Source organism: Ciconia boyciana, chromosome 1, assembly GCF_034638445.1.
Source record: "Ciconia boyciana chromosome 1, ASM3463844v1, whole genome shotgun sequence".
NCBI classification, from domain to species: domain Eukaryota; kingdom Metazoa; phylum Chordata; class Aves; order Ciconiiformes; family Ciconiidae; genus Ciconia; species Ciconia boyciana.
The window spans coordinates 147859081-147884006 of NC_132934.1; the positions used below are offsets into that span (position 1 = coordinate 147859081).

Below are 24926 nucleotides of genomic sequence, written 5' to 3' on the forward strand. Positions count from 1 at the left end.
AATACACATTAAGGTAGTTCGTAAGCTAACATGTTTTATAACTGGGGTGTCCTAGCACAAACACAGAATCAGTTAATTTATTTATCTAACAAATTTTTAGGATGTGGTAATTTATCATCAAGCATATTTTCATATGATTACAAGTGAATATTTTTACAGCACGACAGAGTCAGAATCTCTTTGATGGTACAGAGCTAGCCTTTTAATTGAATAAGACTGTAAAAGAGAGATTCTAAAGATGCAAAATACTTTATCTATACTTGTAACACTTTGCCTCTCATGAATTACACATATTTTTTCATTTTGGCCCTTGATTTAATGACATAAAACATTTCTCTTCTGTCACAAGCCAGGTTCAGAAGTGTCATATGACACTGCTACCCATTTAAACAGATCCAGAGGTAGATAAAACTCTTACTAACAAAAAAATTTTAGATTTTAGTTCACTTCCAAATGTTACTCATCTTTTAAACTTTCACACTGACCTATAAGCAGTAAAGTTTTTTCTTCTGTTTTTTTTCCCTTTAGAGTTTCACACAGCAACTACAGACTTGTGTATTTAGATATATATAGTGTTTTTTCCCCCTTGATCAATCCACATATCTTGGTAAAGTCAGGAATATTATTTCTACAAGGACGAATTGAATATAGACGAGAGTATCACATTAAGTCACATTTTAAGTTAAAAAAACCCAAACAAACAAAACCAAAAGCAGATGGATCCTTTAGTTTTCAGTGCATCAAAGACACCAAGCTTTTCCAGATAGCCTAACTGTAACGTGAATATTGAATACTAACCTACTTAGTCTCAGTTAGACATTTAATGTACAAAGAAAGATATAAGGCACCTTCTCAACATAAACCTTCTTAAACAAGTATCTACCTGTGTCAGTTTTAAGTGCAGACCTGCCTGCTTTCCATTTTTTTAATTTTTCCCTTCCTGGAAAGACACCGCTGTTTTTTCTCTGCAGGCTGTTGACAAACTCTGTCAATTCACACTTCCATGTTGATATATGATGCAGTCTTGAACGTGAATAAAAGTCAGAAATAAAACTACAATCTGAAGGTTTGGACACAGGTAAGGAAGCTGCCTTGCTAAGAGTAGGTACAGAAGTGCTTTTTGTGCTTGAAGGCCCCTGAACAGTGGAGTGGTGAGCACCATTTATTTTAGCATTACTGTGCAAAGATGAAGATGAGGATGAATTACTCATAGTCCTATGTGGATTCCACGAAAAGTCTGTGTTTTTGCTGCTTTGCTGCAACTGCTGTGTTGTGCAGTCTCTAAAGTTAACCATGCCTTTTTCAGTCTTCCCCTCCTCCTGCACAGGGCCTGGAGAGAACCTACTTGCAACACCGTTGCCAGAGGGCACCGAGCAATCCTGTGTCTTTAAGGCACTGGTAGAAGTGTGTGTGTGTCCGTTAAAAATGGCAGTGCTGTCTTTGTGAGACTGAATCCCATTTTGTTTCCGTCCAGGAAGGATCTGCTCCAGTTCCGTAAATCCAAAATCGTCAGTTTCTTCTTCCTCTTCTTCATTCCAGCTACTTATTCCATTGGGTGTGATCTCGTTTTCCATCTCACGCTTTTTAATATGATTTCTGAAACAGATATGATTATTTAATACCACATCTTTTATTAAAAAAAGGCACATTTAAAGGTCATTTCAAGTGCTAAGTATTTATCTTCCTAATTGTTACCAGTATATACGTGAGTAGTTTTTACATTCTCAAGACAATTATCTCAAACTCTGAGCCATGTCCTCTCAATGTCACAAAATACTGTATTGCTGTACAAAAGATTTCACAGATTTGGTGTATTATTAATGCAGCACTACCAAGAGTTTGCACGAGAGTGACCAAAATCATGCTCACATTAGAAAAGCTGTTTCCAAGGGCTTTAATTTGACCAGCAGTCTCCAATCAAATTACAATAATTATTTATTTGTTAACAGAACTGTACTACCATGGACAGCATGAATGGTGCAGGAATATGCAAACCATCAGAAGGAGCTATCTTGTTATCAAGAGATGTGACTCCTTATCTAGTTACAAACAAACAAACAAACAAAAAACCTAAAGTATACATAGAAAACTTCAATTTTTTAGAAAAGTATTTTAGATTAATGTGTTAGATTTATTTTATCTTCTCTCAGGGAAAAATCTGTTCGAGCTCTAGAAATCAAACATATTCTTAGCTTTTGACAAAAACCCAAACAAATTACTTCTCATCTTTTAAGCATATAAAATGAAGTGTTCTGCCACAACTGCATCGGCAATTTACATTTACTCTGACAGTGTAGGGGCAAAGCTTTCATTACAAAAATTAACTCTGTAACAAACCCTAAGTGGAATTAAAACCAAAGCTTTCAAGAGTTGTGCATACTCTTGATCTGCTGAAAAAACCCATCACTCTCAAGTCCCAAAGCTAGCAATTTAAGTACACAAAAAAAAGGTGGGAAATAATTAGCTATCCAGTGTACCAATGAAACCAGAAAGCCAATTAACTATGACAACAATTTGGTTAAGATTATCACAATCATAAATTATATTAAACATAGTATTTTTGAGGAGTTGCATGGTTGAAAGTGGTATATCCAGTGGTACACATTTAGTATCAGTGGATAGGGCAGGCTTTTAAACTCATGCTTTTCAGACTAAACTGATATTTTTGCAAGTCTGAATATTCTTCTAATTTAAAAAAAATTAACAACGCAATAATAAGCAGTGATAGTGATTGCATCACTCATTGTTTAAAACATGGGTAAGAAATACTGCTTAGGATATTAATTTTGGGGCACTGGTTTTATTTTTCCTAAATACAGACAAATCCCATTCATGTCGTAGAGTCTCCTCAGCATTATGCAGAGCTGGATTTTAAATAAATCAGTGGACTGTGGAAGAACACAGATCACCATCACAAATCAGAAAGTATACTATCTTGTGCAGTATCCTTGGCCCTGTTTGAGCAGTAGCGTTGGACCAGATGACCTCCAGAGGTCTCTTCCAACCTCAACCATTCTATATTTTTATGATTCTTACCTCTAAACAACAAACATGTGCTTCTGAAAAAGATGCAGGAACCCTCTTAAGAAAAATCTACAGAACAGTCTGTTCAAGTGGAAGGTTTCTTTCCAAATTTGAATTCCTCTGCCAGTTAAGAGTTTCGCTGGTGCTTTCTGTTCTATTCCCTTCTCAAGGTCTTTTAGGAGAATATTTTATATTATAATTGGATTTTTTAATCCATCTTCTCTCTCAAGCATGACTTAAACCTTGGTGTTAGCATACATAAGGTATGCTGTGACTTTTTTTTTAAAAGAAGCTAAAGAAAGAACTTAACAACCAGTATGCATTTACACTTGTTCCTAGGCACCTTTAGCAAAAGTGATAAAATCATACTAGCTTTTTGTTTTTGAAATAAAGACCTACTTTTCAGTGACACTAGTCAGAATCCTTTAATGTACGCCTGTTGCTTCCATGCAGGTATGCTACATCCTAGGACTTCTAGTTCACATTATCAAGCAAAGTGTGGTCCAAAGACTAGAGACAGGGCTTGGAGTCAAGGTAACGGTAGTTCTGTCCTCAACTATTCATATAGCTATACCTTATTTTTAAATTTCAGTGCCTCAGAGCTTCCCTCTAGTAAGGCTGAAATGAATTTTAAAAATGCTATATAGTTATCAATGCAAACCCATTATGGGTGAATGATAAGCATCTGCATTACAAGATCAGAAACACTTACACCCTGTTGAGATCTTTAGCTATATTGCTTGGACCTGGCATGGCATCTTCAGGTTTGCATATGCTATTAAAGTTGAGACCTTTTTGAAGACTTGACTGCTTGGTGTAAAGCTGATACGGAATGTGCGAGAGGAGACGTCCAGCTTTAATGCTGAAACAAAAAAAAAAGGAACAGGTTACTACTTAAGACATTTTAAAAAAACCCAACCTTCTATGCTAAAAAATACCTCACGTACAATAAACTATTACTTTGGTCATTCCCTTTTGCTGTTCTGCTATATGTACTTGCAGTCCCTTCCACAACCCCTTTCCCACTACTAACTGGATTGAACTGAAAAGTAATTTGTGATGTGGTGATTGGTACTACAAAAGATATTTGCACAGTTGTGTTGGTCAGTTGTCTACATCCATTTCTCTTCTCCAACTGACATACATGAAACCCAAATATTTAACTTCAAAACCAAAATAAATAATGCCCAGTCAAAAAAACCTGGTAAGTGGTCCAGGTTATTCTAACTGAACAATGCTGACTGAGCTCTTTAACTTGGAACAATGCAAATACATGTGTTGCAAGCAAATTTGGGTAGAATTTGAAGGACGTCAGCTAGGATGTGGTTCACCATTAAAGAGGAACTACTTTTTCCATTCCAAAAGGATAATTACCCCTTCTTGTGAGAAAATTCACTGAAGAAAGCTAGACAGAAGAATTTCCAAATAGACTTCCCATAAATATCTACCACAATCATTCCAGTTCCATCCTATGTGTTCCACTGTATCTCCCTCTTTTTCTTCTTCCACTGAAACTGCAATTATACTTCAATAACTGCTAAATTCCTTAGGGAAGTCATGGACTTTGAAGTGGAATCCTCTCAAAAATATACCACAGCATGATTTCATCTCTCCACCCCAACGCCTGTTGCTGGCAGTAGAGGTAACAGCCTTCCCAGCCTATACTTCACCTTTTCTTCATATACAACTCTTCATGTTGAACACTGGGTCAGAGGTGCTGAAACTTCTTACAGCAGAGGAACCTCTCTCATATCAAAGAAGCTTAATATTAGTGCTCAGTTTTGAAGATACAATTGGATTCAAATTTTTAAAGAGAATTTAGCTCAGTGACAGATACTGTTTTTCTGTTCTTCAATACCTGAATGCTTTATCTTGGAGATGTGCTTTTTAACTAGCTCAAATCTGTACTACTGTCAAGGGAACTGGACAGTGGAACAAAAGCCCTTAGGAGCTTTCTTGCTGCAATTAGAGAAGAATATAGTGGGAGATCGCATCTCCCAATTAGATAAATTAAAACCAGTTAGGCATATACATAGAGACCTGGTAAGGTTTCTATGGGAATATGATAGTAAAAACAGCCCTAAAAATACATCAATTAAATATTGTTTGATACATGAACATACAGCATTCTTAAAGGAACATCATTTACATTAAACATTGCCAAACAGAGTTAAAAATATACATGGTAGAGTTCCAAAGCTTTCTTGTACAGGAAGCGGTGATGCAGCAACTAAGCTTTGACAATGCCTGGTTAGAATGTTTCTCATATCACTGCGTGGACCTGGGTGCGTAACCACCCAGGCGGTATTTCAAAATCATTACTGCAATTTCAAGATGATAAAAAAATGCATTTATTTAAGAACTTGTTCATGCTAAGATTTTAGCTACTGGAGTAGCTGCATTATTAGATCAATACACAGTTGGTTTGGTTTTTTCCAAACTGTATTAAGATGCAGCAATAGGAATCCTATTTTAGATGCATCATTCAACATCTTTCCCCATTCTACACTCTCTGGATCACAGAATTCATAATCACTAAAAAAATTAGGTTGGAAAGGACCTCTGGAGGTCTCTAGTCCAAACACTGCTCAAAGCAGGGTTATCTTTAAAGTTAGATGAGGTTGCCCAGGGCTGAGCCCACCCAAATTTTGAATATCTCCAAGGGCAGAGATTCCACAACCTCTCCAGGCACCTCTTCCACTGCTTACTCTCTTTCACTCTGAAAAATCTTTTCCTTATACTCAGTCAGAATTTTCTTTCCTGCAACTTGCAACTATTGCCTCTTGTCCTCTTGCTGTGCATCTTGAAGAAAAATTTGGCTCCACACTGTTTGTAACCTCCATATAGGTAACAAAAGACAACAATTAGATCCCCTCCTAGTCTTCTCTCCAAGCACAACAAAACAAGCTTCCTCAGCCTTTTGACATATATCACATGTTCCAGGCCCCTATTCATGTTGATGGTTCTCCGCTGAACTCACTTCAGTTTGTCAGTATCTTTTGTGTACTGAGAAGCCCAAAATCAGTCACAGAACTCCAGATGTAGCTTTAGAAGTGCCAAATAGATTGGAAGAATCACTTCCCTTGAGCTGCTGGCTATGGTCTTGCTAATGCAACCCAGTATGCTGTTAGCCTTTATCTCCACAAGGGCACAACTGCTGCTCCATGGTCAACTTGTAGTCCACCAGGACCCTCAAGCCCTTCCCTACAAGGGTGTGTCCTAGCCTGTGAGTCCCTAGCCCTGGTTGCATGGAATTAATTCTGTCCCATGTGCGGGACTCTGCATTTGACTGTTGAATTTCATGAAGTTTCTGTGATCCTGTTCCTCCAGTTTGTTGAGATGCTCCAAAGGGCAGCCCTGCTCTCCAGTGTATCTACTGTTCCCTTCTATTTGCTGTCATCCACAAACTTGCTGAAGGTACTTTCCACTGCATCACCAATGTCCACATTGTTAACAAAGACATTAAACTGCATCTGCCCCAGTCTTGACCCTTCAGAAATGCCACTTGTAACCATTTGCTAGTTCAACTCTGAACTGTTGACCAGTACTGTCTGAGCCAGGCAGTTGGGCCAGTTCTTCATCCAGCCGGCAGCCCTCTATCTAATCCGTATCTCCCTAATTTGATTAAAAGAATGCAATGGGGGACTGTGTCAAAAGCCCTACTGTAGTCAAAGCAAATGATATCTAATGCTCTCCCATCATCCAGTCATCTCACCACGGAAGAGAACCAGGCTGGTCAGGCATGATTTGCCACCCTAGATATAGCTTCCAGGAAGGTATCTTCCATAGACTTCAGTGACTGTGGTGAAGCTGATCACAGTGCAGTTCCCTGGACCCTTCTTCTTTCCTTTTCTGAAGACAGGCATGACATTTGCCTTTTATCCAGTCTTCTGGAAAATCTCATCTGATTGCCAGGAATTTTCAAAGCTGGCAGAGAGTGGTGTAGCACTGATATCAGCCAGCTTCTTCAGCTCCCTTGGATGCATTCTATCTGGCACTGTAGAGTTGCATATGTCATGTTTCCTTAAGTGAACCATCATTTACGCTTCCTATACCTTTGGTAGCATTTCTTTTCTCCAAACTCTGCCACTAGGCACACAGGCCTTCAAGGCATGAAAGTAGACCTTGCCACTAAACACTGAAGAAAAGGCAGTATTGAGTAACTCAACTTTTTCCATATCCTTTGTCATGAGGTTGCCCCACCATTCAACAGCAGGCCTGCTCCATTTGCTTCTGATATAGCTATAAAAGCCACCTCCTTCCCCTTCAATGCCTTGCTAGTTTCCAAAAAAAGTTACTGTGTTAAAGTAACGTGGCATCTCTTCTGAAAGCTGTACTGTTTTAAGACTGGTAGCTTTTATTTATTCAAATATTTTGCATTCTGAATCCTCATCAGAAAAAGGAAATGAAGTGCAATGTACCAGACTAATTTTCTGTTTTCCTGGGGAAATTATTTTAACCTATTTTCTTCACATTTGTGTTAGATTAAAACAGATCTTTAAGAAAAAGATTAACTCAATCTGAAAATCAAAATAAGGAATCCACAAATTCTACTGGTAGCTCATTTTAGTGGTTAGTTATCGTCCATCTCTGAAAAGTGATTTTATTACAAATGTTGAAGAATGTTTGTTAAAAGAATATTCAAATTTGAAAGTCAAGCTCTCAGATCACCTTAATTTGGCTTTCATTGGACATTGCACAACAACCTTCCCAAGCTACATAATTGTGTCGTGTATTTTTCAAATAAAGGAAGAAAGATTTAGAAAGGAGGTCTGCCTGCAAGTCTCTTCCTTCATTTGTTGCAGAAATGGAGAGGTAGCGAAAACATGTAACAAGAGGAGTGCAGAAAGAATGACTTTGTCGCTAAATCGACCACACATTACTCTGCAATACCGGATTTTGCAACTACTGCTACAGGATCTCTATGTGATGCTAATTAAACCAAAATTCTAGAGCTACTTGCATTTAACAACAGGTTTATGCGAATCTGACTTTAGACCATAGTTCAGAATGTTCACAGTTCAGAATACGCAAAGCTTTTAATGCAGCAATAAACTTCAACATATCCCTTACCATCCTTGTATAAGTAACTGTAACTATCTTACATAGTTCACATGGCATATTCCAAATTATTGATATTTCTGGTGGTTTACCTTGATGTCTTTTTGATGGCTCTCAAACAAAAAAAGAAAATAATAGCCACGGTAATAAGTGCCGTGGTAAGTTCATTAATCTTTGGAAAGCAGACAGATACTATAGTGATAAGCACCAATAAAAGACAGGAATTAATTATTCATTCTATTATCAACAAAGAATTCGAGTCACATGCAGTAAGTAAGGAACAGGGTTACAGAGACAAGAAGCAAAAAACAAGACACTGAATTAGCAATTTGCAACCTGAATTCAATCTTTTCTGTAAAGAGAATGTGGCATGTACCATGGTGAAAAAAGATGGCATGTGATCATGTAATTAAGGACTAGATCATAATGTGTGCACACAAAGAAATGAATCAAAGCTCCACAGACAAACGACCTTTTCATTTTGCAACCTTGGATGACAAGACTGAAGATCTAACAACACTGCTTTACCAGCAATTTGTGACAGTAACATTTTAGGGTTGATTCTTAACCTAACTAAAAAACCCAAACCCATCATATTGCACTAACATGATGTGCACATGAATATTCAACAAATTTGGAACCTCTACATCCACTACACTGATTTTCACCAACTGGTCTACTGAGGAGAACATAATTTGGTATTCCATACACAGAGATGGAGTATTTAACCAATGAGTGTTCTTCAATACTGTTGAGAAGAAGGGAAAAAAATGAGGGATTGTTGTGTAATTAGCTTTTACTCAAGATTCTGACGTGAACCCTGTTCTACTGAGACAGTGAGTTCCCTGACTCCTTGTGCCCAACCCCACGTATCTGTCTATACGCAGTTCTTCTGACTTATTCTACAGTACAACCTTCCAGAACCAGGAGATGCAGAACCTGAATACAAGACATCATAAGGAAAATTTTAGGAGATTTCATACATTAGGTTCTAGCAAGTCTCTACTGAATGTATACAAATTGATTTTTCCAACTTGGTTAAAATCATAACAAGCTTTAATGGCATAATGAAAACAGCCACATCTTTCAAATAAAAACACACCTACCACCAGTTTTCCAAGTCCTTAAACTCATGGGTGAGGCCCTAAAACTGCTTAAAAAATGTACCTAAAGTCTTTTTCAAACTGAGGAACCTATCACTTCTGACTAAAGTTTGAAAAATTTACCTTAAAGATACAGGGTATGAAACAGCTGAATCCAAAGGACTGAAAATCAGCAAACTGAAAATAGGAACTGCAAATAGGATTTTACAAGTATGTATGCAGAACAGTTCCTTGCCTATTTCTGCTGGTCATCTAGGAAAGAAGTTAGTTAAGAACAGCATGACACTGACAGAATGATTTCCAGAACATATTGCTGCCTGTTCTATTTCCCATGGGTTCCTCAGATGGAAGAAGACAGATGCAAACCAGATTAACTGCTCTGAGCCTGGCTATAATCTTTTTCAAGGACCTGAGGACAACTTTAGTTGATCCTATATATTCCAGTGCATGGAGGAACCAAAGAACATAAATTCTTTGTAAATAAAACTTGTGGGGTTTTTTTGATTTTGTTTTTGTTTTGTTACAAAGTCATAACATAATAAATGTTTAGATGGATTAATTTCAATTTTCCAATTTTATGAAAATGCTTTTCAATTGACATTTTTCTTTATTTAGAGATGAAATTAAACTTATGCAATGCACAAGGCAAGAGGTTAAAAAACAATCACCTGGTACTTATTTAAACATACTGAGATGAAGGCTGGTCAATTGATTGGATATTAAATGGCATCAACAGGATAATGTTCAGTTTCCTGATATGCCTGAGACTTTCTGAATGTTCTCAGTGAAGTTTCTTAAGGAACAGTCACTAAGAGGCATATCTTCAATGTAACAGTGGTATTTTTACTCAGCTGTTGCACGGATAGATTTATTTTAAACTAAACCATAATCTCAAAATGCAATCTTCTATAATGCTGTTTTTCCAGATTTTCCTTCTTTTTTTTCCAAAAGCAGACATCTCCAAAAGCAGTAGACCTAAACTTACCTTTCCATGATCCACTCTGGCCGAACTACTTTTTCTCCTTTCAATTCTTTTATTTTGGCATTTGGAAGATTTGTGGCAATGATGTGAGTTGTTTTTGATCTGGAATAATACACATGGTATTGGCCTCCATGCAATGTCATTAGCCGTCTTAATTCATCAGCTGAGGGATCTATAAAATTAAAACCAGAAATATTCCTGTTTTGTGTCAGCAAATACAGTAAGAAAAACAACTTTGAGAAATATGATGCCATGATCAGAAAGAGTGCAAACCACTGTTTTTCTCCTGAAAAACCTTACAAGTTATTCAAAGAACAAATCAGAAAAGCATTTCTGAAGAAATGTAGAAACCTGTTTTTCTGAAGAGACCCATTCAAAATGTGAGCATTCTACTTGTTATAGAGGATCTTTCCACATGTATGGTGCAGGGGGGGGAAAAATACTCAAGTAGATTTAATGCTAAACTACATTAAAAAATACTTTACATCAATGTAACACAAAATTAGATTAACTTACTTATCTTTTCACCAGAGTTTGGGAGAGTAGTTTATACCCAGAAGTAATAGAAAAGAATTAATATCAAAAGGGTTTAGCAACAGCACAGAACTCCTACTATACAATTTCTGATTTACTGAAGCAGTTAACTCACTCTTTCCTTACCAGTTCATTCTTGAATTGTTACAGGGAGTAGAGAATACCTTAAAAACTAACACCTTTTCTTATCCCCTCAATCATGTTAAAAAGAGTACTTATTTTGCAAGCAGAGGTGGGGAAAAAAAAAAAAAGAAAAAAATTTTAGCTTTTGGAAAACCTTCGCAGTGGTGTCACACTGGCACCAAATGGTTTGGGTCAGCACAAAGAGAATGTTTTGAATAGTAAATCTGGCACGAGATAGTAAAAAAAAAAGTTTATCAATACAGGAAGGAAAAAAATCTTTTTAAAGAATACAGTTACAATTCCTTCCAGTGGCCTACTGTCAACTCTCAAATTATTTCTAACACTTGATTATACCTCTAAGTTTTAACTAAAAATAGCACACATTTTCTCCAAGTGTTATCTTTCCTACTCCAGCCTTTTGGACAACCATCTTCTAGAGCTCTATTTTGGAACCAGCACCTTGAAGAATATGCAAATGCCAGATTTTCAGTAAAGAAACTGCCTGTATTAAATAACTGATTCAGATGTATTAATAGTTTAACATGTCCACCTTAACTTTTTTCAGTCCGTTTGACTCCTGTGCTCAAACCAGCACCGCTCCATATCATAGAAGCTGTATGCATCAGTTATGTAACAGCCACAACATTCCTGGCATAGGTCCCTGAAAAAGGCTTCTGGGAAGTTTCAAAAAGGTTATTAAGCTGCTTTACAGAACCCAGGAGAAATATGAACATAAGTATGGTAGATTAAAAATCTTACTCCAGTTAACATGCACTATCAGTCCGTCACAGACGGTGCATATATATGTCTTGCCTCTTCTCTTGTTCCTCCTTCCACTACTAGTGGGTTCACTGACTCAAGCATTATGTCACTCTGAGCAAGAAAACCCCAACATGTCCACCCAAACATAATTTAATGCATAGACTCCAAGTCCAATGCAACCATCAATAGTTTGGAAAATTAAAAATTTAATATATGTAGGAGTATGAAGGAAGTTAAAAGATTTCATTTCAAATAATAAGACCATGGAAAGGTACAAAAATTTACTCCTATTTGTGTCAGTGACCATTCGTGTAAATGATTTAGTAAAGTAATATTTCTATTCAGAACCTAAATCTGATTGTATATTGAAAATTTTAATAATGAAATAAAAAGGAACATAATATACAAAACACATACAGTAATTATTATGTATTTACGTAGCTGCAAACTCATGTGTTTTACAGTTCTTTACACCACTTAGGATGGTAAACAGACACTAGAACAAACCAGAACAGATCCTTAAAAAAATAAAAGCTTCACCTGTAAAGCCATTGACATAGATGGCGACTCCACTAAAGATACTTGATGAATTTCCATCCCTCTGCTGCTGTATAGCTGAATCTGACCGGAACTGATCCTCCAATTTCTTAACCTTTGCCGACATGTACCCGCCCTGGTTTTTAAGTTAAAACAAAACAAAACAAATCCCATGATGCTATTCTTATTTTCTAACATTTACAGACAGAAACTGGTCAATTATAAGACTGGAAAGGTAAGCACCATTCCTTCAAATTGATTTTGGTTGACATACAAAAGACATATTATTTTTCCAAATGAAAAATAGCAAATCGTCCACCCTAAATTCTTATCTACAAGATAACTGCATCTTCTTACCAACACGGCAGGATTTATTTCATACTTCTTTTATCTGATTCTATAAGAAAAAGACTCTACCTATATAAAAATTCTTATAGAATAAAAAGAAAGAAGAACAAAGAAATAAGGGAATGATGCAAGTTTGGATGCTAAATCGGAGGCTCATTGCCTAAAGAAACAATGTAGAGAATATTCATTAAGCTCCATGTATTTTCAGTTCTTAAATATACATGAGACACTAGTATCGTAAATATTTATGTAAATTAGATGCCTCGGTTATTGTTTGTCCAACTATATAGAATGTGGTGGAGATAATAATAAATAGTTTTGAAATTATTTTGTTTAGTTTTTAAATAGTGATTTAAAACAATTCAAGGGTCTGCACTTATTAATAATGTAATTTAGTGGATTATTGTGAACAAAGACTTCAAAACCTGGTAATTTTAAACATTTCTTTGAACTTAATTATGCTTTTTCAAGTGAAGCAAAAGGGTTTAATTTATAGCATACCTTTAGCATACAGAACAAAACTGTAAACCCTTTTTAACTACAGTGCCATTTACCTCTTAAAAAAAAAAAAAAAAAAAGCCACTTGGTTTTGAACATACCCATATTCCCCAGCCATCGCCCTCGGCAGCCCGTTTGCGCCATCCACCCCGCCTCATACTGAAGCTTCTGCATAGGAAGAAAAATGGTTGATCAATTAGATGTTTAGTAATATCATCAGTGGCATTTCAATGATGCATTACAGGCCATCTACAGATTATCACAAAGATTACATCTTTCAATGGGCTTCACTGAAGTATATGAGTTACAGTTAACCTAGAAATGAAAAATTGCATAAAAACTTAGTTACTCCGTTTTGTAGTAATGCATACTGTAGCTCCTGCTATGTATCAAAAAAACCAGATACACATTTTGTTCTATTCACCCAGAATACAAAAAACTCATTACAATGTTCAGTTTCCATTACGATTTATTAAATTCTTCCTGTTCATCATACATCTCCTATAAAAAAGGAGTAATAAAAGATTCTTAAATACAATTGCTACTGTTCCTGCAAAATATTGCCCAAGTCAGGAACAATCTTCTATTTCTTATTTGATACTATCTACATGGTGGGATGCAGGCAAACACCTCCTGGTACCTAGAGACTGGATTAATTTCACCAGTGGATTTACAGCTAATCATAAAAGGTCCAAACACTTGTTGCTCCAATGCAATACATCACATAAAAGCAAAAAAACCAAAGGCCATCTTATGGTCAATGAAAAGCCAGTTGTTTAAATGATCTAGTATGATCTATAGCTAGGTTTGCGATTTGTTTCTTTGGTTTTGTTTCTTTGTTTGTGTTGCTTAGTAATATACAAACAAACAAATAAATATACCCAACCAGCCAAATTGCAGTTTTCCTTTTTGCAAGACACTTATCTGTGGACCATGAGCTGTACACAGCAGTGTCCCCAGATGAGCTATTAGCTGGCTAGAACAGAACCAGTGGAGAGAAAAAGAAACATTTTGGACTGTGGCCAACTGTTCACTGCACCCAAGTGATTCACATTAACTATAGCTGTTGTAACACTGATTTTAAAATATCGATTAATGATGTAGTAAGACCATGAGGTCACTGCCTGCTATTACATCTCTCATCTTCTACTCTAACCAGTTCCCTAAATAAAAACACTGTTTTGTCTTTTAGGGCTATCAGCTCTTAGACCGTGAGCACAGGACGCTGAAACTAAAAGGAAGAAGGTTTAAGCCAGTCACCTTTATTTTATTAAATATGTAATTTCTATTCCTTTATCCTGCATAAAAATGCACAAAACCAGTTAGTACACAGAAGGAAGTCAACTGTTTGTTTCATCCTTGTCTGTTTTTGAGAAGATACCTATTCTCTGGACTATCCATAGCATCATCCAGTAACAGAGCACAGAAGCTTCACTCAGTCTCCAGCCTACCAGAAAGCACATACAGCTGTGAATGGAGATAACAACGCATTTTGGTCATTTTCCTATACCAGGCCTTCTACTGCACTGTTCTGGAGACTGCCTCATTTATCACATTCAGATTTTGTTTCCTCTGAACCTGGCCGAAAGTTGAATTCTAGCTTTTGTCTCTTTTTTGCTTCCTCCTTTTGTTCTAGAGGTACCAAGCAGGCATACTCTGAAATCCGGTTAAACCACACTGGATTGCAAACAAATTTGATTGCAGAAAAAGACACAGCTGCAGAAAAATTTTCATAAATACGAACATTTTCATGGAATATTGCAAATACGCCAAATTAGGCAACCATAGAATTATAGTCAAAGCAGGTATAACTACCTTGAAAAGACAAGCTTCAGTTGTATGTTTCAGAACCTCTGCAAACACAGGAAGATCATGATGCACCTGGTTCTATTCTTCCTGTAGTTGCTGTAATTTGATACATAACTTACACACATTTTTATAATTATGAAGATTAATCACATGTCAAGGAGATGAGCTCTATAGCAACAACCAAAACAAAGCAACCCTTCCTCAGTATGTTGTATTTGCTCTCTAGGTGGCCGCGTTTCTTACCCAGAGACCAATTTCCAAGACAGTGGGCCTTCTGAAGTTAATTTTTAGTGGTTTGGATTATATCTAATAGATACCACAGAACTCTTAAGGAGCAGTGAGAAAAATGAGAGGAGATGAGCTGGATGACCACATGAAATACAAAATTGACTTTTTTCCTGTAGAGGACAGTACATACTGGAAATGGCTAGATGGTTTCTTTCATATAGGTTTCTTTCATATAGGTTTCTTTCATCATAAGTTAGCAAATGTGACACCCACCTACAAGAAGGGCCAGAAGGAGGATCCGGGGAACTACAGGCCTGTCAGCCTGACCTTGGTACCGGGGAAGCTGACGGAGCAGATCATCTTGAGTGCCATCACACGGCACGTAGAGAATAGCCAAGGGATCAAGCCCAGCCAGAATGGGTTTAGGAAAGGCAGGTCCTGCTTGACCAACCTGATCTCCTTCTACGACAAGGTGACCCGTCTAACGGATGAGGAGAACGCTGTGGATGTTGTCTATCTAGATTTCAGTAAAGCCTTTGACACTGTTTCCCACAGCATTCTCCTGGAGAAACTGGCTGCTTATGGCTTGGATGGGCGTACTCTTCGCTGGGTAAAGAACTGGCTGGATGGCCAGGCCCAAAGAGTGGTGGTGAATGGAGTTTACTCCAGTTGGTGGCCGGTCACAAGTGGTGTCCCCCAGGGCTCTGTGTTGGGGCCAGTTCTGTTTAATATCTTTATCAATGATCTGGATGAAGGGATCGAGTGCACCCTCAGTTAAGTTTGCAGATGACACCAAGTTGGGCAGGAGTGTTGATCTGCTGGAGGGTAGGAAGGCTCTACAGAGGGACCTGGACAGGCTGGATCAATGGGCTGGGGCCAATTGTAACGAGGTTCAACAAGGCTAAGTGCAAGGTCCTGCACTTGGGCCACAACAACCCCATGCAACGCTACAGGCTTGGGGAAGAGTGGCTGGAAAGCTGCCTGGCAGAGAAGGACCTGGGGGTGTTGGTTGACAGCCGGCTGAATATGAGCCAGCAGTGTGCCCAGGTGGCCAAGAAGGCCAATGGCATCCTGGCTTGTATCAAAAATAGCGTGGCCAGCAGGACTAGGGCAGTGATCGTGCACTCGGCACTGGTGAGGCCGCACTTCGAATACTGTGTTCAGTTCAGTTTTGGGCCCCTCACTACAAGAGAGACATGGAGGTGCTGGAGCGTGTCCAGAGAAGGGCAATGAAGCTGGTGAAGGGTCTAGAGCAGAAGTCTTATGAGGAGCAGCTGAGGGAACTGGGGTTGTTTTTCCTGGAGAAAAGGAGGCTCAGGGGAGACCTTATTGCTCTCTACTTCACCTGAAAGGAGGTTGTAGTGAGGTGGGGGTCGGTCTCTTCTCCCAGGTAACAAGTGATAGGACGAGAGGAAATGGCCTCAAGTTGTGCCAGGGGAGGTTTAGACTGGATATTAGGAAATTTTACTTCACTGAAAGGGTTACCAAGCATTGGAACAGGCTGCCTAGGGAAGTGGTTAAGTCACCATCCCTGGAGGTATTTAAAAGACGTTTGGATGAGGTGCTTAGGGACATGGTGTAGCGGTGGTCTTGGTAGTGTCAGGTTTACGGTTGGACTTGATGATTTTAAAGGTCTTTTCCAACCTATATGATTCGGTGATATGGAAAATTTATATTTTTCCATCAGCTGAAGTCAACTAATTCAAATCTATCACTTCTGGCTAAGAAGTTCTTGGAGAAAACAGAAAATGTAAGTTCAAGAAAAAAACCACACTTATTCAAGAAAATGTCATGTAGTGTTTTTAGATATCATAGGTATCAGTGTATGAGCTCATAAGAGACACCAACTATTGATTACTCTTTCTCCTTCTTAATAAAGGATGACAAAGTCTTAAAAGGTGGCTACAAAAAGGACAGAGGCTCTCTCTTCACAAGGAGCCACACGGAGAGGCCAAGAGGCAACGGGTACAAGTTGCACCAGGAGAGGTTTCATATTGATATAAGAAATAAATTATTTTACAGTGAGAACGATCAATCACTGGAACAACCTCCCCAGGGACATGGTAGAGTCCTCATCACTGGAGGTCTTCAAGCTGCAATTGGACAAGGTGCTAGATAATCTCATCTAGACTTCCCTACCCATGAAAGGTTGGACTAGATAGTCTTTCGAGGTCCCTTCCAATCTGGGCTGTTCTATGATTCTAAGTCTATCAAAAAGAAAATCTCATACGAAAAGAAACTCTTACTCTGAAAAAAACCAAAGAACCTTCAAGACTGTATGAAATGAACACTGTAAGTCACCACAACATCAGTCTAACAAAGATGTTCTTTATTCCAGTCACTGAGTTCTTGAGAATATAGGATTTGATAGGTAGTTACTCTGACCCATATACAGACAACCTCTTGCTTAAATTAAAATATGTAATGCCTGATAAACTGAAGAACTACATTCATGAGGGTAAGCTTTTCTGAAATCTTGAAATACATTAAATTTTTATTCAGGACACTGGGATGTGAGGAAGAAAGATCTCTAGTCTAAAAGCCATTAGATCAGAACACCACAACCAGTGGGGCCAATCAAAATCAGAATCATGGGTACATGCCTAGTTTGATTAAAACTAGAAATCAGAAAAACAAAACTACTTTAGGTTAGTGTGTTAAAAACACGACATATGAACTGCTCAAAAGTTGTCTTCCTAGAGCCTGGAAAACTAGAGAAGCTAGGCTGTAATGCCTACTTACAACATCTGATAATGATTTACCATTTACTTGGGAGATATGATTTTTGACTCGGCCAGTCCACTGAAATTCTAAACACACAAGTTAGGAACATGGTACTTCAGTGATTACTAGATGCCTCTGGCTCAAGTCTTGAGAGTCATGGATTATTTTCTTAATGCTGAGATGAAAGCCTGGGAGACTAATTTCTCCCTTCGTAGTTTCAGGAACTGAATGATGAACCAAGGTTTCTGGACTAAGGAGAATCCCCACCTGCTGAAGACTTGTGCTTACAGTGCGAATTTTTCCTTGAAAATGAAGATAACCTCTACAGCTGCCTTGCTGAAACCTAAGGAAGAAATGAGCATGAGAGACATCTTGCACAGGATATATTAAATCAGAGGAAAAGTTAAGCAAGATTTGAAACATGCTCACTGGTTCATGAATTAAGAAATGTAAGGATGATATGATGCTCCCTCTATAGGAATCATGATGAAGGGATGAGTAAGAGAAATGCTTTGTAAAGAACCCTTGAAGTGGGGGCAGAAATCAAGACAGGGGACTTAAACATCCATCACAAGCAGGCCAATTTCAGATGAGTTCATCTTTCTTGTGATTATAGTATCTAACTTGTTTCAGAACAGTTTTTCCTGTTTTCACAAATTTAAGAGCACAAACGCACACTGACTCAGTGAAAGTGAGCCACCATAGTTACTAGTTTTCAGGGTATCTCTAGAGCCTGAAGGACAAGCTATAGTGACCCTTCACCCAGTGACAAAGCTTTTTAAATAAAAGTGAAGTGCTCATATTCTGGACCTGTGAACACAAAGAAATCTTCAGCAACTAAAAAAAAAAAATCCCAACAAACTCTGAAACTGCACAAAAGCCTGTAAAGGTAGAAACAGTATTCCTAGGAACAGAATCCAAGTTTTCAGTGCAAGAGAAACAACCTTTCAAGAAAAAGCAAGTCGCTAAGAACTCCTGTGATCAAAATTAACATATTTTGGCCCTGCATCTCTCTCTAGACCACATACAAATGGTAAAATCTTACCGTTCTACAAAAGAGGGTTCTTTAACTAAAATTCAAATTTCTACTGGGTGATCCTTTTCAAAACTGAAGCTAGAAGAGAAACTAAGAGTTTTGATGCTTTGTACGTGACTGGCGGCTCAGAAATACTCAATACAGCCCACTAGGAAAAGATATGTAACATCCCTTTCCGCGCTACTTCATAGGCCTAGCATTATGCTTTCCAATCCACAACCACTTAATCCTATTATTAGACACTGTTAATCAAAGCCTACAGATCAGGTAACAGAATGAAATGTTAAGTCTACATTTTATGGATTCTATAAACATGTCTGTGTGTATAGAAGAGTTGCACAGCAACTGGGAGATTTTAGATCACAAAACAAGGAATGTAGGTGTGAGTGTTGATGCTAATATTTGTTTTAATCTCATCTGTAGCACACACAGTCTGATGCAGGAAAGTCATTTCTTTAAAATACTTCAAATTCAGGATGTTGTGGTTGTAAGACAAGTGGCTTTCCATTATCTTGGGCAGTTGGGACGACACTGATAACAGACAAACCCAGATGAAAACCACAGGTATTATGGGGAAAAATGCTTGGGAGCAGATCTCAGTGACTCTGTAAGAAGTGAACATGGATCCTCATGGGCTTTTTAATTACAGGTCAGCACTAGTCCTGCCCAAACTTGAGTTGTGTCTGCCATACTCTTCAGCATTCCCTTTTCCAGGTATATGGTGCAGAGACATTCCTGCTGCCTCTTCAAGTAGCTAACTTGAATCAGGCAGAATATACACTTTATAGCTCTGCACTACAGGAAAGCATATGAACTATTTCCAAAGACAAAATGAGGCTGCACCATGACTCAACAAATAACCCTGCCAAACTCGTGTCTAAACACATGGCACAAGTAACTTCTAATCCAGATAATCTAACTTCAGGTAACTGAAAGCTGAGTGAAAGTGTAACACATTGTAACAGCTATTTTGCATTTCTGACCAGAGTGAACATCCTGTCAACGTCCTCTAATGCAAAAGAACTTGATTTAATTAACATATTCAAACACCAAAAGCCTTATTCTTGAAGGTGTAACTCTACTGCTAACGGAAGTATGGGTATCTCGGGCCACTGCTAATGAGTATCAGAATCTTTTGCTTGAACTGTAGATTGAATCCATCCCAGCTCAGCAGGGCTTAAAAGTTGTTTCCATCAAAGTGGGTATTTTGTGGCCTGTTTGAGTTTCATGCATCTACATTCCAGCTACCACATCAAACTCACCACTCTACTTGGCACTAGTCTGCAGGCTCTTTGACGAATGAACTGTCTTACGTGTTTACACATTTCTTAGCACAAGAGTCCTATTCTTGGCTGAGTCTTCTGAAAAAGAGCTGCTGCTACAGGGTCTAAAACTGTTTTCTACTACATATTGGAAAGTTCAGAATCCAGCAAAAGAACTTAAAAATAAAAAAAGATAGTTCAAAAGTTTTTTTAAGATACTTTATTTTTAAATCCCTGTGTTTTTAGACACTTCAGAGTTAACAGTCCTGTTCCATATTAAAATAAACTAATTAGTATGTTGCAAAGCAACTGAGTTTTATTCTAGGTGGGAAATAAACTGTCAGGGTGAGGTTTCATAAGACGGTTGAGTCAGCTTGATGGCTGACTGCCACCAGAAAGGATGGTTCTGCTCTTCAACCCCTGCTGGCCTAACAGGCTTTATCCCTTCTTCCCAACCTCTACACTACCTCTGAACTCACATGACCCCCATGTTCATACTGGTGCTATGTGCAATTAAGCTCACTAAATCAATAGAAAATTGACATAATTTTACTGGTTAGTTTCCTGCCAGTTCAGCAAGCTGAACTGACTCACAAAAGCATCAGACAAAGCCAAAGCAGACAGGCCAGAAAAGAGGAATGGATGGGACTGTTTCTTTCACTGCCAGTGGGATCTCAAGATTATCTTAGCCATTTCTAGAAACCAACCTTTAGGGTCATGGCTATAACCAACTAACTGGTGTAAATGTGGATACAGAGTTGCAATGAGCTACCTACTCTTCACTAACTAGCCCTGCTTATGTTTTTCCCCCCAACAACAAGAGGGGTAGGCTACCTCACCTCTTCCATAGGGTAAGAGTTTTCAAAGAAAGTTACAATCAAACAGCTCCCCATCTTAAGCCACATGTGCCCATATGATAATCACTTCTAACTACAAGCACCTGATATTACAGGGTCAACCAGTGAGTTATGTTTTGCAGTTCAATCTTTGATGATATTTTAAAGCAATAGAAATGAAATTAGGTGAAGAACACTTTAAAAATATCTGTCCCCAAAAACACCCAGCACCACCCCCATCTCCTGGGAGTAAACCTAAGAGTATAAATTAGGAAAGAACAATCATTAAAATCTTGGGCAAATTAAATATTAGACACAAAATTGTTACTGCGTATGAGAAAATTAGAAATAGTACTTTTCTAAAATATGAACTTCCATGGCATTTGCTAGAAAGGTGAAATACCATACAACCCACAATAAAGCATGGAAAAACCTAAGTCCTTCAGAATTAACTCCTTATGTGTTAATGACTATTCTAAAACTGTGTTCTGTGCATACTTTCATTTGAGCTTGACAGCAAAGAAATGATACTCTGACCTTCAGTTCAATTACTCCCCCAGAAAGAGACAGAGGAACTCTTTGCTAAACTAATCCAGTTTCCAAACTGCCTATTTTTGCAACTCAAAATGGTCTTTATTTCAGATCAGTTTATTTTAACATCACGGACTAAATACTTTACATACAGGTAACAACTAAGAAATATACATTTCTTTTGCTGGCGAATCATCACAATGACCTAAAGCAGTTGTACAGCAGGCAACCATTTATACAAGAGCTGTACAGGACAAGTGTTCAGACCTTTTCACAACTGACTTGGAGTCCGGGGCAGATTATTATTTTAATTGTCACAACTTAAGGAACCATGAGCATGAGGTACAGAAAACAGCACCACTGCACAGTCTGCACCAGCTTTGAGCAATCTATACTCTTTTTGCTTTTATACATGGCATTTGAGATGGTTAGTTCTTTGAAAAATAGCAAGCCAGATTCAATTTGAGACCAACCATCAATGTTTCATTCCCCTCTAGGAATAACACTCAGTAGCAGCTACAGTCCATTTAGAGCTTGTCACAAGTAGTGGTTTAACTTGGTTGAATTTTTCTTCTGCTCACAGAAGACTGGCTTCAGTTTCAACATTTCTGCATTTTTTGGTAAAGTTTCCTCCCCTCCTTCAGAGTTTCTCAGCAATAAGTGGCTCTTCTTCATAAATTTTCATTGCTATATTTAACCATGTAGCTCAATTCACTTTTTAGTTCAAATATCACCTCTTTGATACAACTGTTCTTATTGCCACAATACACTGGCAAGTTTCAGCAGACTTCAGCAATTGGCTTCATTATTTCTCTTCTGCACTTATATTCTTTTGGGGCTTCAACCCCAAAAGGACTTGGCACACTCACAATCTTTATGCCAGCTTCTAAATGCCTAGATTCCAAAAAAATCCATTAAGTAAAATCAGAATAAGAAGCATAGTTTGTGGAATTAGGACTCTCAATAGCAACATAGTGAATGGATTGTAAATCACCAAAAGGAAATTCTCTTTCTCTCTCGGACTTGAGTATCTGAAACAGTGAGATGAGTATATGAGTTGGGTATTCTTCCATCAAGCCGCTATGTTTAGCTGTCTACAATATTTGAGAACAGAGAACTGCATTACTCTCTTCTTTGAAAAGGAAGAGTGGGATGCTCATTTTTCTACCTAATAAATCAATAGAACTTGTTTAGGAAATTCTTAGTTTGTGCACTCCTCAGTCTGACAACAACCCAGTCCCACAACTTGTGTCTTACACAAGAAGCCTATGCTGAGGTGTAGGTCAAGCAGTCGGTAGGTAGGTTAAGTAAACCATGATCCCTCCTCCCAAATAATGAGAAGAGTTGCTGTTGCTGAATGATTTAGGACTTCCTAAGACTTCCCAGGCACAACTGAAGTAAGTGTCCTTGTAAACCTAAAGAAAAACTTAAGAAGGCAAGAAAAGTGGAGGTATAGTAATTCGAAAATAAATAACTGGAAAATTTTAATGAGGTGACCAAAGCAAGGAATCTGTGAATGCTCTGCATTTTTTAACATCGAATTCAGAGGAACTGTGCTGGTGAAAACCTCTCACACACGCTATCTTCAGCTTCCCCAGATTCCCTAGACTTCAGGTCAGCAGACTGGTGAAATCTTGTCAAAAGAGACTACATATTATTGATTGATTTTATGTATTGGTTTGGATATACATGTGTATATACATACGTGTGTATGTGTTTGTGTGTGCATGCGAGTGATGTATATACACACAACAAACTTATCTTTATTTAAGATAGGTTACCACTTTAAGATACCCAGATTAACCACTTGGGCAACAGAGAATGGCATGGAAACAAATCTGCTCTCTGGGCCAATGCTCTACCTAACTACTGAGAAGGCACCGCTTCTTCTGTACAAGTTTTTTTTTTTTTTGTAGGAGAAGTGCCCAGGGCAGTTGTGCTTTATGCTCAACTTAAGTTATCAGTGTACGCTGAGCAGGTGCTGATCAGGCCAGGCTTTTCAGGGGGGAAAAGAAGAGATAAGACATCCGCTTTGTGAATCTCAAGTGGTAGCTCATGTCAGATACTAAGGAGGACCATTTCTCTACTTGCATATGGGCAGCACTAAACACATGCAGCAGCAAAACCCCAAGAACTCAAGTAACTTTACTAGCAAAAGTATTGATGACTACAGATTCAGTATTAAAATAGGTAGATTTTCTGTTCATGGCAGCTTTTGAATGACATTACTTAATTCTAACTGATACTGCGTAGTCAGGTTCACAAATGTTTTTCTGGATTTGCCTTTGAAACTCTCAAAGCTACAAAATCTTTTTTGAAGTAAAATCTTCACAAGACATAGCTTCTGTGCTTAGCCTTGAAGTTTTAAGTTTCTACTCAAGTTTTCTACATCTTTCGTTAGTCCATGGATATTACTTTTATCATCAACTCAGACAAGACTAGGAGGAATCACATGAAACTACTAAGTGGAGAGATCGAAACAAATTGAAGTATTTTTTCCTATTGCCTAGTTTATTTGTGGATTCTCTGACACAGGACACCAAGACTGCTAAAAGTCCATATGGGCTGAACAGATGAATGGAATAAAAAGCCATTAATATTTTTATTTTTTATTTTTGAAAAAAGGTAATAAACTACAGGAACTCAGAATATGAAGGCAAGTATGTTTGTTTATTGACTGTTACCTAGGCGAACTTCTGATCTGATCCAGTATATTTTCAAGTTTCCTCCTAGATTCAGAGGAAAGTGAAAAGATAGAGCACAGTGTTTCTGTGTTTTCCAGGAAAAACGTAGTTCTAAATTCTTAGGACAAAACAAAAATGCTCTAATTCTTTGGGATCCCTAAATAAAACTCAAATCTGAATTGCATTCTTGACCTGAAGTGGTTTAAAGTCAGTATTTTATGTACCTCTGACATTGAAACAACAGTGTTACACTGCTGCTTAGTGGAGACAGATTGATACAAAAAGCCCACAGAGCAAAAACCGTCTACCCCAGGCAAACATGATGCTTGTAGAACTTAGGTGAAAAACCAGCATAGAAATTATGGGAGTCATTATGGAGGGGCAACACTTACAACTTCAAATTCCTGATCAGCCAGAAATTAGAGTGAAAAGTCCTTACCCCCTCCCCCCACATTGTTTTGTAAGAGGATTCTTGGAACTGCTTACCAAATAATGCAATTTCAGCAAGGAAATCTAGGAAATAGTGACTGAAAAACCACTCTTTCCAGTTTCCCAATGCTCTAATGTTTCCTGAAAACAACAGGCAGATTCAGAAACCAGGAACAGTATCCTTTCAATACAGACCATTATTTTCGTTCTTTAGTTCAATTCGGAGTTGCATTCAAAAGCACAAAATGGTAAAATACATTTACTCCACTTGGTAAACTGCACTAATAATTTACCTTACATGCCATGGGGTCATGGGCTTTCCTATTTGTAAGAATTATCAGCAATTTCATGACTTCCTTTAGATACCAACAACTCCTAGGTTTCCAAAATGATCTAAATGGAGTACAACCATTTG

The 24926-nt window shown here is 37.9% G+C and overlaps 1 protein-coding gene across 3 annotated transcripts in view; it reads right to left on the reverse strand.

The window, feature by feature from the left end:
- Positions 1 to 24926, reverse strand: part of REV1 (REV1 DNA directed polymerase) — a 64315-nt gene that overhangs the window by 35567 nt on the left and 3822 nt on the right. For all 3 annotated transcript variants that reach the window (XM_072849694.1, XM_072849693.1, XM_072849692.1), the window contains exons 2-6: positions 13074 to 13140; positions 12130 to 12262; positions 10174 to 10342; positions 3737 to 3886; positions 884 to 1596 (exon numbers count right to left, since the gene is read on the reverse strand). In XM_072849694.1, the coding sequence (XP_072705795.1) occupies positions 884 to 1596; positions 3737 to 3886; positions 10174 to 10342; positions 12130 to 12262; positions 13074 to 13130 (1222 nt within the window). In that variant the 5' untranslated portion in view covers positions 13131 to 13140. The remainder of the gene's footprint in view (positions 1 to 883; positions 1597 to 3736; positions 3887 to 10173; positions 10343 to 12129; positions 12263 to 13073; positions 13141 to 24926) is intronic.